The 20,307-nt window shown below is 37.6% G+C and overlaps 1 protein-coding gene and 1 long non-coding RNA gene across 27 annotated transcripts in view; one reads left to right on the forward strand and one right to left on the reverse strand.

Moving 5' to 3' along the window:
* The window catches only part of enc (R3H domain containing protein encore), a 944,198-nt gene that overhangs the window by 844,013 nt on the left and 79,878 nt on the right, over positions 1 to 20,307 (forward strand). For 23 of the 26 annotated variants that reach the window (XM_071685668.1, XM_071685684.1, XM_071685751.1 and 20 more), the window contains one exon: positions 5,136 to 5,204. The exons of the other annotated variants lie outside the window; for them this stretch is intronic. In XM_071685668.1, coding sequence (XP_071541769.1) covers positions 5,136 to 5,204 — 69 coding nt within the window. The remainder of the gene's footprint in view (positions 1 to 5,135; positions 5,205 to 20,307) is intronic. 26 annotated transcript variants of the gene reach the window in all.
* The window catches only part of LOC139761582 (uncharacterized), a 112,947-nt gene continuing 104,288 nt past the window's right edge, over positions 11,649 to 20,307 (reverse strand). Inside the window, exon 2 of the long non-coding RNA XR_011715555.1 lies at positions 11,649 to 13,992. This is a non-coding gene — a long non-coding RNA (uncharacterized lncRNA). The remainder of the gene's footprint in view (positions 13,993 to 20,307) is intronic.

The raw sequence follows: 20,307 nt of genomic DNA on the forward strand, positions 1-20,307 counted from the left end.
TTTGGTCTCCCACTTCTCGTTCCCTCCACCTCTGACACATATATCCTCTAGGTCAATCTTTCCTCACTCATTCTCTCCATATGACCAAACCATTTCAAAACACCCTCTTCTGCTCTCTCAACCACACTCTTTTACATTACTTATTCGATCAAACCACCTCACACCACATATTGTCCTCAAGCATCTCATTTCCAGTACATCCACCCTCCTCCGGACAACCTATAGCCCACATCTCGCAACCATACAACATTGTTGGAACCACTATTCCTTCAAACATACCCATTTTTGCTTTCCAAGATAACGTTCTCAACTTCCACACATTTTTCAACGCTCCCAGAACTTTCGCACCCTCCCCCTCCCTATGATTCACTTCTGCTTCCATGGTTTCATCCACTGCCAAATCCACTCCCAGATATCTAAAACACTTCACTTCCTCCAGTTTTTCTCCATTCAGACTTACCTCCCAACTGACTTGTCCCTTAACCTTACTGTACCTAATAACCTTGCTCTTATTCACATTTACTCTCAGCTTTCTTCTTACACACACTTTACCAAACTCAGTCACCAACTTCTTCAGTTATTCACCCGAATCAGCCACCAGCGCTGTATCATCAGTGAACAACAACTGATTCACTTCTCAAGCTCTCTCATCCACAACAGACAGCATACTTGCCCCTCTTTCCAAAACTCTTGCGTTCATCTCCCTAACAACCCCATCCATAGACAAATTAAACAACCATGGAGACATCACGCACCCCTGTCGCAAACCAACATTCACTGAGAACCAATCACTTTCCTCTTCCTACACATACACATGCCTTACATCCTCGATAAAAACTTTTCACTGCTTCTAACAACTTACCTCCCACAGAGGTACACAGAGCATCTCTATCAACTCTTATCATATGCCTTCCCCAGATCCATAAATGCTACATACAGATCCATTTGCTTTTCTAAGTATTTCTCACATACATTTTTCAAAGCAAACACCTGATTCACACATCCTCTACCGCTTCTGAAACACACTGTTCTTCCCCAATCTGATGCTCTGTACATGCCTTCACCCTCTCAATCAATACCCTCCCATATAATTTACCAGGAATACTCAACAAACTTATACCTCTGTAATTTGAGCACTCACTCTTATTCCCTTTGCCTTTGTACAATGGCACTATGCAAGCATTCCGCCAGTCCTCAGGCAGCTCACCATGAGTCATGCATGAATTAAATAACTTTACCAACCTGGCAACAATACAGTCACCCCCTTTTTTAATAAATTCCACTGCAATACCATCAAACCCACTGCCTAGCCGGCTTTCATCTTCCACAAAGCTTTTACTACCTCTTCTCTCTTTACCAAATCATTCTCCCTAACCCTCTCACTTTGCACACCACCTCGACCAAAACACCCTATATCTGCCACTCTATCATCAAACACATTCAACAAACCTTCAAAATACTCACTCCATCTCCTCATATCACCACTACTTGTTATCACATCCCTATTAGCCCCCTTCACTGATGTTCCCATTTGTTCCCATCTTTTTATTCTCCCTGAAATTTAATGATAGCCTCTCACTCCAACTCTCATTTTCCCTCTTTTTCGCCTCTTGCACTTTTCTCTTGACCTCCTGCCTCTTTCTTTTATACATCTCCCAGTTATTTGCATTATTTCCCTGCAAAAATCGTCCAAATGCCTCTCTCTTCTATTTCACTAATAATTTTACTTCTTCATCCCAGCACTCACTACCCTTTCTAATCTGCCCACCTCCCATGCTTTTCATGCCACAAGTATCTTTTGCACAAGCCATCACTGCTTCCCTAAATACATCCCATTCCTCCCCCACTATCTTTACTTCCTTTGTTCTCACCTTTTTCCATTCTGTACTCAGTCTCTCCTGGTACTTCCTCACACAAGTCTCCTTCCCAAAATAAAGATACATACAGGAATTTTCCAGGGAATTCACTGTTTTGTCAGCAGTTTACAAAATGTCTACAATATCTTAACTTCCTTGTGTAACTTAGAATTTATCTCTAATACAGGTACATTTTTTGTCTCATATATAGTTCATGACATTTCAAGAGTACATTGCATTACATGCACGTACACTTGATAGAAAAAGTATCGATGAGCAATAAGTGTTAAACATTTTGACGCACAGTCCAACGAATATTGAGAAATTTGTGTATAACCTGCTGCATGTTGATAGCCCTGAAGTCGGGAAGGATCCATATCAGCTGCTAGTGATATATCATGTCAAGTATTTTGGGAATGCTAATTGTCTATATCAGTGATATATAATATTCTATATGTATTGAGAATGTTGTCTGTAGCACCTGTTTCAGCATGTTGCCAAATGCATCATGCTGCTGTCTGTTAGCAATCAATAAGCTGCTAGACAATATTACAAATGCCTTAGCCCTCATTATGGAGGGCTACAATAGCTCCATATGTTGCCTGTGAAGTTTCCATCATGGCTGTTATGACCATTACGCTAGTGGTCGACAGTGACTATGTTAGCATAAGGCGTGTTCCATAAGTCAAGTGATGAAACTGTGAACCTTTGCTGTTTAGTACAAACTTAATGAATTAACCAGAGCCAGGCATACTTACCCTCCCACATCAAGAAGTGGTTGAATCATTATGGAAAGCAGTGGACTCATTTTTCACCAATACACATTTTAACTCTGAGTACCTGTGATAATGTTACACAACAATGGGAGACCTCCTGTACAGGATTCTCAGGTGACAGTGAGAGTGGTTTAAAGGCTAATGGTCTTACTTACCTCATGCCTCTAATGGATCTGTTTGTACACCAGCATTCTTATAATAGAATTATTCTGAGCTAAGTTCTCTATGACATATTCCAGAGCATTTGATGAGTTTAACCCATAAACAGTGGGCATGGTCCAGGAATTCCATCGTGTTGTACAAAAAAAAATCAAAGATTGTTTCCCTCAATGAAATGATAGATTAGCTATCTACTGAAAAAGAAAAAGAAACTCGGTTGGTCCATTGCTATGGAGTGGGTAAGAATGACATGTTTGACAGCCCCTATTAAGATAGAAAAATGTGGAGATATTTCTTTCTTCTCTTTTTTGGCTATACTCTAATTTCATTCACAAGCACAGTGTTGGTGGTAAATAACATGAATATTTATAGATATATTACACCTATCATGTTAACATTTAGGGTGAGGGAGACTGGCTGGCAGACATGAGAAGGATATAGAAGGTCTTGTTTTTTCATTATACTGATCAATCTTCTCTGATTTCATGCAAACTTATTTCATACACAGGTGCAGCATTGGTAGTGAACATCATTAATAAACTTAGAAATATCACATCTTTCTCAATGCAAATAAATATGGGTATATTGAGTGGCAGTCATATGTTGGAAGGGTATTGGTGGGTTTTCTTCCTTGGAAGTGTTTTAGCTCCTTACCTGTTATCTGTTACCAAAGTCCCACTTTACCTCGGGTTCACATAAAAAAATCATGTACAGTTATTCCATGATTTCTACTACACATGCAAGTTCCTTAAATAATCCGTTGAAATTAGAGAAATCACTTATTTTTTCATATTCCTCATGTTATTCTTCACTCTTCTCACCAGCTGGTATTTATCATAAGTGGTCCATCTAATAACTTAGGTCATCCATCAATCAATGTATCTTTCCGTGGGGTCACTGTGAATGCATGACCTTAAGGTGGTTTTAGGGTTACTGAGGAGAGCAGAACTTTTCCTCTTACTTTCCTAGAGATGAAAGTTAGCAAGAAAAGTTAGTACATTGGTGGTTGTTGGCTGCTGTTTTCTTGAAGCTTGTCAGTCATTGTCAGCCACTGCTTACAGATTAAAGATGCATTAAGAGCTGCAATTAATCTTGTAACCCCTCAAGTTTTGAAAATGTCATGCAGAATCATTCTTGGTCATAGAATAATGGGATGCACAAAGAAATCTACTGGATGCTTGAGCTTTGTAAGGTCATAAATCTTTAAATCACTCCCACTGTCATCTGATGATCTCACAAAGGAGGTCTTCCCATCATTATATGAGGATATAAATTCCTGTTTCTGTTTGAATACTCAGCAGACTCATTGTACCATTAGTAGCCTATAGAGGTTTCTTCTGTTGCCAGAAAGGCACAGGTAATAATTCTGCTCTCCTCAGTACAAATACAAATGTCATTATGGCTGCACAATCATTGACCTGCCGGTCATGGATACACAGTAACCCTGTGTAGAATATGTATATTGTTGGATGACCTAAGTAATGAGGAGGAACATGTATGGTATCCATCAGTTCATGGGGAAGATTAAGAAGATTAACATCGTTGCATGGTGATATAACTTTCTGTCTCTGAATATTCAGCAGACTTATTGAACCATTTGTAGCCTATAGAGATCTCTTCCATTACCAGAAAGGTGCTGGAAAAGATTCTGCCCTCCTCATACATATGCAAGCACCATCATGGGTGCACAGCCATTGCCCTGCAGTTCATGGTTACACAATGAACCTGTAAAAAATATGTAAACTGTTTGATGATGTAATTGATGAGGAAGAACACTTTTGCATCATTTGATGAGGAGAGTTAAGCAGAACAAAATGAGAAATATGAGGAAATAAGTGAATTTGACAGTCATTTTAGTAGGATTACATAAGGAACAGGGATTTCATCATGGTAGGCAACCCCATCACCCCTCTGGCTTGGCTTTTTTTCATATAGAAGAAATTATGTAACACCATAATTTATGTAATTCTTGGGTGATGTAGGCATCTCCACTACCCTTCACATACATTCCAACTAGTAGCTGTTTTCACACTTATGATAAGTGTGGTAGGTATGATATTTCTGAATATATTCACATTATTCACCATTAATTATGTACTTTTGTACAAAATGAGAACAGAATGTGAAACTAAGTAAAAGATAATGAATATATTTCGGCATTCCTCTCATACCGCAAGCCAATTTACCTCCTCACACTGATTTTTTGGGTGAAAGGTTGATTATATATTGATGTTTTCCATGTTAAATACCAATAATGCTGTGCTTGTGCATGAAATAAGAGTACAGTATGAAAACAAGTTTAGTAGAAGGAAAGAAACATCATCATGTCCTCCTTTCTTATCAGGAGCTATCAGATGTGTCATCCACAACCTCCCCTGCCCCTCACTCAGCCGTGGACCAAACCAACACAAAGGTAATAATATCATTTTATTAGTATTTTGCTCTTACTTTTGAATGATTATCTATTATTTCATAAAGGAAGAGAAGTGTACATATATATTTCTTAACTCATGGGGATGAACACAGGAGTAAATTTATACTATTGTTTAAGGGCAAGAGGTACATGGAATGTATAATATGATTATATAATGTTATTTGATAAACCGGTGCAACAAAAATGTATCTATATTAGGAATAAATCCTTTGTTACGCAGGGATGACAAGATATCATGGACACCCTGTATAATGCTGATGAAACAGCATTATACAGGTATGAGCAGTAAAGTTCAGCACTCAAATTATCATCAGTTAACTTGTCAGATTCAATAACATAGTCTTTAGCAGTGTCATGATCAGAAAGTTTTTTCATCACACACTTTTAATATTTGTATGCCATGACATATCTTAAATCTAGTTGAAAATTCTTGAAAATATCCATTTGGTGTTCTGTTTTCAGTTCATCATAAAATAATATGGCCTCCCCAACCAACATTTGCCCAGAGATAGTCACCCCATCACTCTTGCACTGATGAAACCACTTGTATAAAACTTAATCCACATTATTGATCATTGCTTGTTGCAAAGTTTCATGCTTACTTATGCTCTTGGGTATATCACTGTCTGGAAAAACTCGGATGATTTCTCTGTATTACTTGAAATCAAAATTTTTTCTAATGATACCATGATCATCACAGACCTTCTTCTAGGATGTACCTTACTTAAGTTATTGTAATAATTCAAAATTCTTTGCAATGCATAGTGAATTGTGCTTATGTTTTGCATGACAAGAAAACTGAGGGATGCTTGATGATCTTATTAAAGATATTGTAGTTGTGATTAGGGGTAAAATTATGATAAAATGTAAGTCACACACCTCAGAATGTGCACCATTCTGAGGTGTAAACAAGGCACCAAACAATTGAACCAGGCTCTCGAAATACTAACACCACATATTCCCAGTTTCTTGAGAACTTAAAGGATTGTCAGCTTGTAGATTTCATCAGTAAAAATAGCAAGAGTCACAGGTACTTAGAAAAGTGTTCAGGCATTGGATTTATATAATGGCTTGAAATCCAAAAAGTAAAGCCAAATATTTGAGCAAAGCTCTTTTGATGATTAGTTGTAGAGAAGGAATGTCGTTTATCATTAAAGAGTGAGAGAGGTTGATCACCCAAAGAATACCCATGCAACTAATACTCCGAGTGGACGCTAATAACAACCATATTGCTATAAATGCGAAGGCCATAATCCTAGTAGTGCATAGCAATGACAGAATACAGTATTTGAATATGTATGATATTTTTACCAAGGTATTTCCAAAATGTCATGAAATTGCAATCCCAGTTACAGAATGATATGGTATGAATTAATCTTTATAGTCTTTTTTGGGGGATGATGAAGCCCTTAACTCCTATCTTGGGTTTTCTTTCCAACCCTTTGAACTCTAAGTTAAGGGGTTAAGAGTAAATATATCTCATTAATTCATTTATCATCCTGATATAGGCACAGATGGCAGATAAAGGAAAAAATGCAAGGGAAAATAGATTCTTTTCTAAAAGCTGCACAAGCAAATAAAAGCAGGATGGATTAGATTTCATCTGAATATCAGGTGAGCTGTACTGTAATTATAGATAAAAGTCAAAATGCATAGGCAAAAGATCTTTTTGCTTTGGATAATTCATTAGGAAACTAAGATTAAGAGTTTAAAAAGTTTTGGCATTGTGGAGAGGAGGAGCACTGATTCATCAATTAAATACATAAGGTGGTCTAGACATAAACAGTGACTAGAAGATTTCACAGACAATTTATGAAAATTAGAAAAATTCTCTGTTGATGATCAAGCAGTTTAGAAAATTTGTGAACCTATTGATTTGTGCCCTCTGAATTTTTTTTTTTATTAGAGGCCTTAGTAATTTTTCAGATCTGAAGGAATATTAAAGGTTGTTCAAGGTTTTGTATACAAGCTAAACATTTTCACTAGAAACAAAAATAATATGAGTTTAGGATCATTTTTGATAAAGCAAAGATTTAGATTTCTGCCTCTCCCGCATGTGGACTACTGGCTTTCTGTCCACAACATACAATCTTTCCTTGACAGCACTTCACTTACACTGCTCATTCTTCATACCTCTAGATTTTCATGCAGTGAGCACTATGCTCTAGCCTTGCCTTTTGGCAAAGTGGTAGGAGCGGTTGATAGATAGTGGTAGGAAGTAGGAACATTTAGGCAGGAGCATAAGGTATTAGTAGTCACTAGGAACATTTGGTAGGAACCTCTGCAGACACTGCATTAGAGTTGCCCTCTGCCCATTGCCTGTTAAGGGTGAGGTACTAAAGCCTAAGAAGCAGCACTGGTGTTACCTAGCACTGGAAACTATTGCCATAGCCACTCCTTTGAGGAAGTTCCAGGTGGGAACAGGCATCAGAGATATAGCTAGATAGATAGATAAGCCCAAGTCAGGTTCTTCAAAAGATGAGCTTCATCTGTGTCAAGTTTGGGTAGGTTAGCTAGTTCATGGTTGTTAGTTTAGCTCAGCAAAATGTAGGTTAGAATTGTGCGAAAGCTCAGCTAAGCAGGGTTTTGTAGAGTTTGTTGTGGACCAGGTAAAAGTAGGAGACACATGGCTTAAGTGGCCTTTTGACAAACTAGCAAATAAATAAAGAGTAGATAGTGTAATGAAACTATTCTTAAGTTTATGTGGTTTAGTGCAAACTATATCGTTAAATATATACCATGTACCTTAGAAATCTTGAGAGAAATATGGATGAGAATTGAAGTGAGAAGAGGAGGCAGTTCTAGAAGTAAATAAAAGCAGAAGAGAGGCATGTGTGAGGAAAATATGTTTAAGACAAGGTTAGGAGAATGGTAGTAACACAGGATAAAGTTTGGTAAGAGATGGAGAGAAAGTTTGAAAGAACTAATGGGAGGTGATGGTGAAAGACATATCTGTTGGTACTGTGGAAAAAAAAGTGGTAAGGAGAAAGAATAGATTTAAGGGAAATAGAGACATTACAAAAGAAGTAAAAAGGGTAATAATATTGGGGATATTGAGTGCTGAGTGAGATGTTGATAAGAGGGAGTGAAACTGCTATAGCATGGATCAAGAAAATGTATTTGGAAAGTAATGGGGTGCCTCATGACTGGACAAAGGTAGTAATAGTTCCACTGTATAAAGGAAAGGGGGAGTAATATTGACTGAAAGACCTATAGAGGAACAAGTCTCTAGTATAGCAGCAAGTTGTAAGGTAGGATAGGGACTGATCATGTTAAAATGATTAGTAAACTCCTTATTGATGCATTTAGAAAAGGCAAGTGATAAAGTGAACAGGAAAGAAGTCTATGAGGCTCTGTGTGAGAAAAATTGATTGGGTGAATAAACAGTTGAAAGAAAAATGAGTGTGTCAAGGCTGTGTGATGTCATGGTGGTTATTTAATGATTTTATGGATAGGGCATTGCATGTGATGAACACTAGGTGGGATGATTGTGTTGTGAATCATAATCATAAAGAAACTGAGTAGTCGTTGCCTTAGTTGAATGTATACAGTGCTTTATTTTTACCTAAGAGTTGGGTAGAAGTGGTTCAGTGATGCAGATAAGAGGAGGATGCTGAAATTGAATGTAAACAGAAGACACTTGTTTTTGAAAGGGATGGGAGATCAGAGAGTAAGATAAGTTTGTATGGTAAAGAACAGGATGTGTAGTTCACTAATAATGGCAGTATGAAAGCAGAAGTTAAAAGTAGAGTCTTATGAGGGAGAAGAATTGAGGGTGCATTTAAAGCTCTAGTGAATGGGAAAAATTAAAGCAAAGAGTGTGCAAGAAGGTTGCATGAAGGAGTACTTTTATCCTCAGTATACATAGGTCAGGATAGGTAAAAAAAAAATGTGCAGTAAAGATGAATAACTTGTGTAATTTTAGAGAAATTAGGAGGATGGACAGATTGAAGATGAGAAGGTATGTCATTATTATGTTAGATATGTATTTGATTGAAAATGTCTTGTAATAGTATGTCTATTTAGAACATATGCCAGATGATAAGCTGGTAAAGAAGATATTTAGAAGTGCAGTTTAAGTTATAAATAGGAGAGGTAGACCAGAGAAAGAAGGATAGATTTAATGAGAGAAATGATTAGGGCTGGGATATTTCAGATATAAGATTCTAGAGGAATGACTGGACATCAGATGCAGTGTAAACATTTTGTGTATGGAGGTGGTATGACTGGAAAGTTTGGTTTCACTTCATGAATCATCTTGATGTGTAAAATAAAAAAGGGAAGGAGCATTTTATAATGATGGAAGTCTATGTTTCACTTTAACCTTTTACCACCTCACTTAGGTTTTCTTTCCAACCCTTTAGTAAAGATATTCATATGAAAATCAAAAGAGATCTTACACTCAAACGATGTGTAGAAGTATTGCAGTTGTGTCAGCACATTGTGCATAAAATTGTGGGAGTAAGGCCAGTGTCAAGTGATTTGCCACTTCTCAGGTTCTGTTGTTTATTCGACCTACATCAAAAACTGAGTACTATTACAGGTACACCTCTGATTTTCTGGCACTCTTGGTTCCAAAGTCTTGCCAGATTATCCATTTTGCCGGACCAACCGTGGCCATGTAATAATGATTCATCAACACACCTTTAACCCAATAGTTATACTTCTCCCATGTGTCTAAAGTATTTGTCTGCATTTTACACCAGCTCTGGACTGAGGTGCTCATCAGCTACGAGTTTTGCAAATTCGTGTACATACTTGGCAGCTCCTTTCTGGTTTGCAGGCTGCTTTTCTCCACACACTTTATTCATATAGTCATGCTCATGTTGTAATTTAAGTTCTTTATGGAACAACTTAGCCTGGTCCATTATCGTGCTACCTGACAAGTCCACTCTGACGCTGTTGAAACCATTCCATCATCACTTGATTGTGCTCAGTACTCTTACCATCTTTCATAGTTTTTCTAATTGTCATTTGCTTCTTGGAATCACTGTCTGCATAGAATTTCAATATTTTCTCCCTTTGCTTCCTTATATCATAAACAGTAGATGTCACACAGCTTATGCACTGAAACACCATGGTCCATTTTTTTCAACAGTTCTACTTTATCTTGGATTGATATGGACAGGTGTTTACGTTTGACACCACAGATGACACTCTCATATGTCTTAGAAGCCATAGCTAGGGTTAGATTTAAGCAAAATAAGCTAAGAATCTCACAGAATTGCGGTATCACCACCAACAAGTGCAGTGTAAAGAACGTAAATAAGTGCGCCCTACTCACAACACCATCTGCGGCCGCTCAGTAAACTAGTATGGTGGCCACGGTAATTTCAAGTTCCGTCACATAATTTCGTTGAGACTAAAGGAGGCGCTGAACCATCAGTTGCCGGAAACTTGGTGGTGTGCCTGAACTGTTTTATTTCACATGATAAGTATTTCCTTGTCATAACCAGTGTGATTCGTTGATGATTCTTCATAACAGCAAAATTATGAAAGTTTTAAAAAGACCAGCTGCACCAGTCAGTTGCAGTTTAATCAAGGTCAAGCAGGCATTAGTAACACTGCCTCCAAATGTTCTAGAAACACCTCCTGCCTCATCCTGGTCACCTTTCAATGCTGGAAGAGACAGTATCCATAAAATCACTCTCCACGTGATCTCAAGACAGATCATCATCACCAAATGATTGAAAATCATCTGCTTGGTCCACAAAATGTAGCCAAAAGCCACTCGCTATCCTTCATGGAAAATTCATAAGAATGTGTTATCTTTGGTATAGCTAGAGGGTGACTGACTATGGGAAGAGATTATCATGCAATGCCAACTTGATGACCACTCAGGTCTTGATTTAGAGCGTAAAACTAATTGCAAATATTTATGTCAAGTAGAGTCACTTGCCTCATGTAGATTTATGTCTGGAAGAGTTAAGGAATTAGAACACTGGTTATAGACTGAAGGGATGTTTGTGAGTAAAGTTTGAAGGCTTTATGTTCTTGATACACCCCATTAACTTGGGAGTGAAATAATGCAGATGGAAGTAGTTAGGGAACTAACTCGGGAATTATATCATTCACTAAAGAAGGAAGAATGTTTTTACAATTTAATGTTATTCAGGTAAGGGAGAGATCCCTGAACTGTAATAAGGGTCATAAGACTGGAATTTATATTTCCTTAACACAAGAAGTCAGCCAATAACATTCAGTTTAGTAGCTTTAAACTTGCAGTGTACATGATAAAACTTTTCCACATTAAAGATTTGTTACTAAACAGGATGTGTAGTTCACTAATAATGGCAGTAAGAAAGCAGAAGTTAAAAGAAGAATTGAGGGTGCATTTAAAGCTCCAGTGAAAGGGAAAAATTAAAGCAAGAGTGTGCAAGAAGGGTCATAAGACTGGAATTTATATTTCCTAAACACAAGAAGTCAGCCAGTAACATTCATTTTATTAGCTTTAAACCTGAAGTGTACATAATAAAACTTTTCCACATTAAAGATTTGAGTTACTAAAACTAAGGCTCATTACAACTTGAAAAAATACATATTTTAAGTATTATGTATAAAGTATGTAATCTTAAATGGTAGGCCATAGTTTCATATTACTGTATACAATAGCATAGAAAAACAGTGAACTAGAAAAATAACCGTTTCTAATGTTTAGATTAATTGTGACTTTGGCCACAGTGAAAATCTGAATGCATGAAGAACAATACATCATCATTTTAGGGCAGAAATTTGGTTACCAGAGTCTGCACCTGTTAGATATTGATCTACCTCATAGGAAAGAAAGTAAGTGAGCAAAATCTCACTTCAAAAACTGTGCAAAGGGAGTAACAAAATGTCAAATGCAAGTAACTGTAAATAAAAGTTCTGAAGAGCCAAAAGTCAGGTGACTGCAACCTCACCCTGCTATCCCTGTCTGTTAACCCATATCTCAGATATCTGAGAGATGCAGTTTATAGAATATAAATGTATTAGGCTAGATAGCCATAATTTTGTAGTTTATATCAATTCCTCTGTTGCAATGCACTTATTTGAAATCATAACCATAATGTGCAAGATATTATAATCATAGGCAGTATGATTGGATATCAAGTAGCTCGAGAGATGTTAGATATTGGTACACTATGGAAGACCATATGGTATGTTAGACCCTGGCAGAAGCCTAGGTGGTGTGGGAATTTATGATGTCACCAAAATTTATCAGGACAAAGACATTCCTAGAGACCATTACAAATGTGATAAGATATGAAAAGTGTTACCACAAATTATGATCTGGCAGAAAAGATTTGTTCTGCAGTTTTGAGCATAACCATAACGTAACTGAAAAATGCCAAAATTTAGGTTCTACTTTAATCAGAATTTCATAGCAAACAGTGCCTCTTACAGTGCATTTTATTCATTGGGAAGGAGATGCCCTGTATTATATGAAAGGCTTAGTGATAATGTTTAGTGTGTTTCCTAACAACAGCAAATATGGAAAGACTAAACATATGATTTCCCATTGCCATCCAGGAGTAATCAATGAAGAAGTATAAGAATACCTTGCTTGGTCTCGTTTACAGAGGGAGAGAATCTTTAAATTTCCATAAAATTATACATGCAACTTAGAACTATGATAATACGATATACAGTAAAGAGTAATGAATTCCCCAGAGATCTATTTCATCTGGTTGATGAAAAATGTGAGCCAAGGCCTGGAAAAAGGGCACTTGAGTTAGGCATGAGAAGAGGGAAAGGCAGGGATGTATTTTCTTGTCTCCAGCCATCTTGATAAAAAATACAAATTCTTTTATATCAAAATGAATCATTGTGTAGGTCCTTTGAAGGACATGTTCTTGCATTCTCAGATGAAATTGTCCACCAGAGAAAAACAGAATATACATAAAGCATTTAGTGATTTTGGAAGAGCATATGACTGATTAGTTAGGGAAGCACTATAGTCCATATTAAGAGTAATGATGTTAGCCCATCATGTTGAGAGGTTAATCAAAACTGCTTAGGGCAACCAAGTTCAATTTGTATCACTTAAAGATCTATCTCATTAGAATAACTTGAAACCACCAGTTGTATATTTGAAATATGTATCACAGCTACTACATGTATATAATCCATATTGTAAACCCTTTAAACACCATTGTCTTAAACATGTAGTGCTTTTGATTATGTTGAACTGATTGAACATTAATCCAAGCCTCTATCTTTGTGGAGAAAAAATTGTATAAGGTGCAATTGATGGTGCTTGAGTGACAAAGTTATCTTTGGATGCTACATATTATTCTAGTAAAAGCAGATTCAGACACCGGCTTCCTAGAAAGATCTACATAGCGAGTCGAGTAACACTGTAACTTATGTCTCCCATTTAGAAAACTGATCAACATATCAGGGGTTCATTTAGAGGCAACATTCAATACAAGAATGTAACTACCAGACTAACAGTAGTCCAGTGGAAAATATTATAAACTCATACTACAAAGTGAACTTCATTAAATTCATTACAAATGAATGGATCAACCAAAAGGCACAGCAAATTTGAGCTATAATATTGTATTTGACCTGTGGGGAAGACCGATTCTAATTTACTGATACAGGTGGTTATGTGCTTGTTCCAGAGCCCAAATCCAACCACGAGGAGGCAGATACCAGGCTCATCCTTCACTCAACGCATGCAGCAGCAGCAGGCTATGAATCTATAGTAATCGTATCTGAGGACACAGATGTGTTTCTCCTCTGCTGGACCTTCAGCAAAGACTATGAAGCAAATCTGTACCTGAAAAATGGAACCCAAACAAGGATCAGATATACTGATGCAGTTATGATTACAAGAATGCTTTGGCAGTCTATGATGCTTTTTTCTTATACTAGTAAGTAGCAAAGGGATATGCACATGACTACAAGGACATGCACAGTGATGCATTGACATATGCCCTTTGTACAAGCATGGCTCACCTTACATTTTCTTGGGGACAGGATGATAGTATGTACCTGTATGTTTTACATTTAGAAAAATTGTGGGTTTCATTGTAAAGGAAAACAAATGTGGGGGAGTTCCATAACTGAGAGGAGCAAGGATTAAAAGATAAGAGGAAGAATAATGTTTGTACTGTATATCTCTATTGGATGTAAACATTGTATTAGTTGTAAGCAATGGACTAGTAAGGAGAACTTCGTTGTTCAGACAAAAGGGATGATGCACTGAATATCATTAGAATACTAATCATGAAAGTAGTGAAATAGGGAAAAAGGATGTTTATGAATGGCAGATTTGAAGGATAGTTGAAGATAAGCTCCAGATTACTGATATGGTGTTCAGCTTTTAGATTGGACCTATGAAGAAGGGCTGATGAGCATCCAGAGTCATGTCATGAAGTGAAAATATTATTCCATGTGAATATAAATATTACTTTTGTTTATAAGCACACAGAAGGATAGATGATATGGATAGACAAGGAAAAGCAAGCAAATCTTTTGTTTAATTCTTGTAAAATTCAGACTCATTGATTATAGAGGAGATTGTGGATTAAAGTTAATTTAAGAGTGTAGAGTTGTGATGCTAAAGATGAGAGATTTTTCAAAAACTCATGTGTATGAGGTGGTTAGCACTAGCTTTTTTTATGCTCTGAATGTTCCAGTGTTAACATTTTCCCAGTATCTAATGTTAGTTTGATTAGAAAAGAAAGTAGATGTCACTGTTTTGGCAGCCTTTAGGGATATGGGTCAAAGCCTTTAGAGCAGAAAGACTCGAGACATGTGAAACTAATGTCAATCACATGTAAGTTTCTTTGGTTCATAAAGTAGGGATTTTTAATCTGTTTACTGCAGCTGGGGTGTATATGCATCAGTAATTTTTTCTGTTCACTGCAGCTGGGGCACTTACGTTATAATTTTTCTAATCACCCACCTCAGCCTCGAGGCAAAATTAATGCTCTTGGTGGCATCCCATAAGTTGTTACCAGATGTTATGACCTAAATTTCTTCCATACACTGGTCAGCATATGCAGAGATGTCAAGGAAGCCTATACAAGATCTGCACCCTCAGATGAATTGTAAAGCTGTGACACTCTTATAAGATAACAGTATTAGTGATGAAAACATAATAATCATGTTTGTTTGTGACAAAAACATATCCAGAATTACCACACACATCTTACTGTGTATGCCTGACAGTATTCCTGGAATACTTCATACACTTTACAGTGAAGCAGCATTACTTAAAGGGCTCATAGCACAAACAAACAATGTTTCATTAGGTTGAGTTATTTATCTTATTTAGAAAATCATATTCTAGTGAATTGTAATAAACTTGCAGAGATATTAATTTAGAATTGAAAGTGAAAGGTTTTAATATAGGAGAGAAAGAACAAGAGTGAGAGGAGAATCTTTAGATAGTGAAGCATAGATGGAAAATATTTTGAGTATAATACACCTACACAAAGAGTGTACATTGGTTTAATATGGAAAAGAAAGAATAAGAGTGATGAAGTCTCCTGTTATTGAAGCATAGATGGAAAATATTTTGTTATACATCTCTGTATGCCCAAGTTCTGCAAAGCTCAGTAATGGAATCAGAGAAGCTGGAAAGACATGAGGAAAGCATGGGAAGATTGTGATGACAAACTATCCAGTTTATTTCTGTTGTTACAGTTAAGAAAGAAATAGGTTATCGAGGGCACAGCTGAAGGTGAGAGGGAAAAAATTAGAGCTGAATAACCAGGAAAAATCCATATTGTGTAATTGGTCTTTAATATTAGATCATGTTTAGGTAGCAGGAAAAGCAATTGTTCATGATAGTTCGTAACACTTGAGAGAAGATAGAAGGCTACTGGATTTTTTTGATACTGTCAATAAATGCACATATGTTTGTCAACTGAGGGAAGATCAATACACCAAAAATGTTTTTGAAAAAAAAAGTCTAAAAGGAACTTTGTACAGAGATGACTGTTTTTTGTGTTGTTCAGTATCACAGAAGTTTTCATGCACCAATTATATGTACAGAAAAGCCACAAACACAAAGGTGAAAGAATTGTAGTATCAGTTTTTTTTAGAAATTAATAAAATACTTTGTAACATCACATTTTTTCTTTTGTCGATATTCTACAAAACCATATGAAAAGAGCTAAGAACAAGCAGTGATATGGAGAAGTCTAAAAGCTAGTTGTAATGTATCATACCAACATGATGTTGCAAAATTAGTTTTCAAATAGGAATAAAATACATGCACCTGATTAAATGGAAAAACATCTTGCTTCAAATCTGTTCATGGAACTATAAGCATATAGCTGCATTAGTTCATGCATTTTCTTGCTTTGTGTTTCATCAATGGATTAGAAATGGTTAGAGCTATGCAAAAATGAAGTTTTCATGAAAATAAGGTGGGAAGCTAGTTGTCAAAAACTGAAGAATAATATGATGTATATGAACTTATATATATATATATATATATTTGCTTTGTCGCTGTCTCCCGCGTTAGCGAGGTAGCGCAAGGAACAGATGCAAGAATGGCCCAACCCACCCACATACACATGTATATACATGCACGTCCACACACGCAAATATACATACCTATACATCTCAATGTACACATATATATACACACACAGACATATACATATATACACATGTACATAATTCATACTGTCTGCCTTTATTTATTCCCATCGCCACCTTGCCACACATGGAATAACAACCCCCTCCCCCCTCATGTGTGCGAGGTAGCGCTAGGAAAAGACGACAAAGGCCCCATTCGTTCACACTCAGTCTCTAGCTGTCATGTAATAATGCACCGAAACCACAGCTCCCTTTCCACATCCAGGCCCCACAGAACTTTCCATGGTTTGCCCCAGACTCTTCACATGCCCTGGTTCAATCCATTAACAGCACGTCGACCCTGGTATACCACATCGTTCCAAGTCACTCTGTTCCTTGCACGCCTTTCACCCTCCTGCATGTTCAGGCCCCGATCACTCAAAATCTTTTTCACTTCATCTTTCCATCTCCATTTTGATCTCCCACTTCTCCTCGTTCCCTCCACCTCTGACACATATATCCTCTTGGTCAATCTTTCCTCACTCATTCTCTCCATGTGACCAAACCATTTTAAAACACCCTCTTCTGCTCTCTCAACCACACTCTTTTTATTTCCACACATCTCTCACCCTTACATTACTTACTCGATCAAACCACCTAACACCACATATTGTCCTCAAACATCTCATTTCCAGCACATCCACCCTCCTGCGCACAACTCTATCCATAGCCCACGCCTCGCAACCATACAACATTGTTGGAACCACTATTCCTTCAAACATACCCATTTTTGCTTTCCGAGATAATGTTCTCGACTTCCACACATTCTTCAAGGCTCCCAGAATTTTCGCCCCCTCCCCCACCCTATGATTCACTTCCGCTTCCATGGTTCCATCCACTGCCAGATCCACTCCCAGATATCTAAAATACTTTACTTCCTCCAATTTTTCTCCATTCAAACTTACCTCCCAATTGACTTGACCCTCAACCCTACTGTACCTAATAACCTTGCTCTTATTCACATTTACTCTTAACTTTCTTCTTTCACACACTTTACCAAACTCAGTCACCAGCTTCTGCAGTTTCTCACATGAATCAGCCACCAGCACTGTATCATCAGCAAACAACAACTGACTCACTTCCCAAGTTCTCTCATCCACAACAGACTGCATACTTGCCCCTCTTTCCAAAACTCTTGCATTCACCTCCCTAACAACCCCATCCATAAACAAATTAAACAACCATGGAGACATCACACACCCCTGCCACAAACCTACATTCACTGAGAACCAATCACTTTCCTCTGTTCCTACACGTACACATGCCTTACATCCTCAACCCTACTGTACCTAATAACCTTGCTCTTATTCACATTGACTCTTAACTTTCTTCTTTCGCACACTTTACCAAAGTCAGTCACCAGCTTCTCACATGAATCAGCCACCAGCGCTGTATCATCAGCGAACAACAACTGACTCACTTCCCAAGCTCTCTCATTCACAACAGACTGCATACTTGCCCCTCTTTCCAAAACTCTTGCATTCACCTCCCTAACAACCCCATCCTTAAACAAATTAAACAACCATGGAGACATCACACATCCCTGCTGTCTGTTGTGGATGAGAGAGCTTGGGAAGTGAGTCAGTTGTTGTTCGCTGATGATACAGCACTAGTGGCTGATTCATGTGAGAAATTGCAGGAGCTGGTGACTGAGTTTGGTAAAGTGTGTGAAAGAAGAAAGTTGAGAGTAAATGTGAATAAGAGCAAGGTTATTAGGTACAGTAGGGTTGAAGGTCAAGTCAATTGGGAGGTAAGTTTGAATGGAGAAAAACTGGAGGAAGTGAAGTGTTTTAGATATCTGGGAGTGGATTTGGCAGCGGATGGAACCATGGAAGCAAAAATGAATCATAGGTTGGGGGAGAGGGTGAAAATTCTGGGAGCCTTAAAGAATGTGTGGAAGTCGAGAACATTATCTCGGAAAGCAAAAATGGGTATGTTTGAAGGACTAGTGGCTCCAACAATGTTGTATGGTTGCGAGGCGTGAGCTATGGATAGAGTTGTACGCAGGAGGGTGGATGTGCTGGAAATGAGATGTTTGAGGACAATATGTGGTGTGAGGTGGTTTGATCGAGTAAGTAATGTAAGGGTAAGAGAGATGTGTGGTAATAAAAAGAGTGTGGTTGAGAGAGCAGAAGAGGGTGTTTTGAAATGGTTTGGTCACATGGAGAGAATGAGTGAGGAAAGATTGACCAAGAGGATATATGTGTCAGAGGTGGAGGGAACGAGGAGAAGAGGGAGACCAAATTGGAGGTGGAAAGATGGAGTGAAAAAGATTTTGTGTGATCGGGGCCTGAACATGCAGGAGGGTGAAAGGAGGGCAAGGAATAGAGTGAATTGGAGCGATGTGGTATACCGGGGTTGACGTGCTGTCAGTGGATTGAATCAAGGCATGTGAAGCGTCTGGGGTAAACCATGGAAAGCTGTGTAGGTATGTATATTTGCGTGGGTGGACGTATGTATATACATGTGTATGGGGGTGGGTTGGGCCATTTCTTTCGTCTGTTTCCTTGCGCTACCTCGCAAACGCGGGAGACAGCGACAAAGCAAAAAAAAAAAAAAGATATATATATATATATATATATATATTCTTTCATACTATTCGCCATTTCCCACATTAGCGAGGTAGCGTTAAGAACAGAGGATTGGGCCTTTGAGAGAATATCCTCACCTGGCCCCCTTCTCTGTTCCCTCTTTTGGAAAATTAAAAAAAACCGAGAGGGGAGGGTTTCCAGCCACCCACTCCCTCCCCTTTTAGTCGCCTTCTACGATGCGCAGGGAATACGTCTGAAGCATTCTTTCTCCCCTATCCCCAGGGATAATATATATTCTATTCTTGTACATTTGGTTATGCATTACAATCATTAAATCTATTCTCTCTGTTCTGATAGAGTGGATCATGCACACACAGTAAACCAAGTATCATTAATTCTTTTGTGAAACAATATAACAACATGGACAAAGGAATTTAAGTAATTAAAACAGGGCTACCAGTGTAATGCCATATCAGTAATTGTAATATAATGTTTGCAAGCAACATTGCTTGTCATATGCCATAATAAATATTATGCTGATTTCATAATGTGAAGAAAATAACTATAAAGTGGGTTACCATAATTGATGGGAAATTTGTCTCACATTCATGCTTAAAAACCTAACGGGACAACACATGTTGTATTGGTCATTTTGAAATTCATCAGGCCCATGTAGGAAGATACTTTTTTTTACCAACTGTACATACAGTCTCTAAAAATCTCTCTTGCTCATGTTCAGGCAGTGCCCAGTGCATTAAAGTGAAATATCAACTTCCTTCAGTTTTGTTAACACTTACTTTTTTATTTCAATTTGCATGCTAAGATGAATCAAGTGAAACTGACATTTCCATTCACACCACCTTCATACAGAAAAGAACCTCATTGCATCTGATTTCCAGTTATTCCTCTGATGCCATTAAATGAAAAATTCCTAGTGCTAGTCAATTCTTTCACTGCATATATCCATA

This window comes from Panulirus ornatus, chromosome 3 (genome assembly GCF_036320965.1).
Source record: "Panulirus ornatus isolate Po-2019 chromosome 3, ASM3632096v1, whole genome shotgun sequence".
Lineage (NCBI taxonomy): Eukaryota > Metazoa > Arthropoda > Malacostraca > Decapoda > Palinuridae > Panulirus > Panulirus ornatus.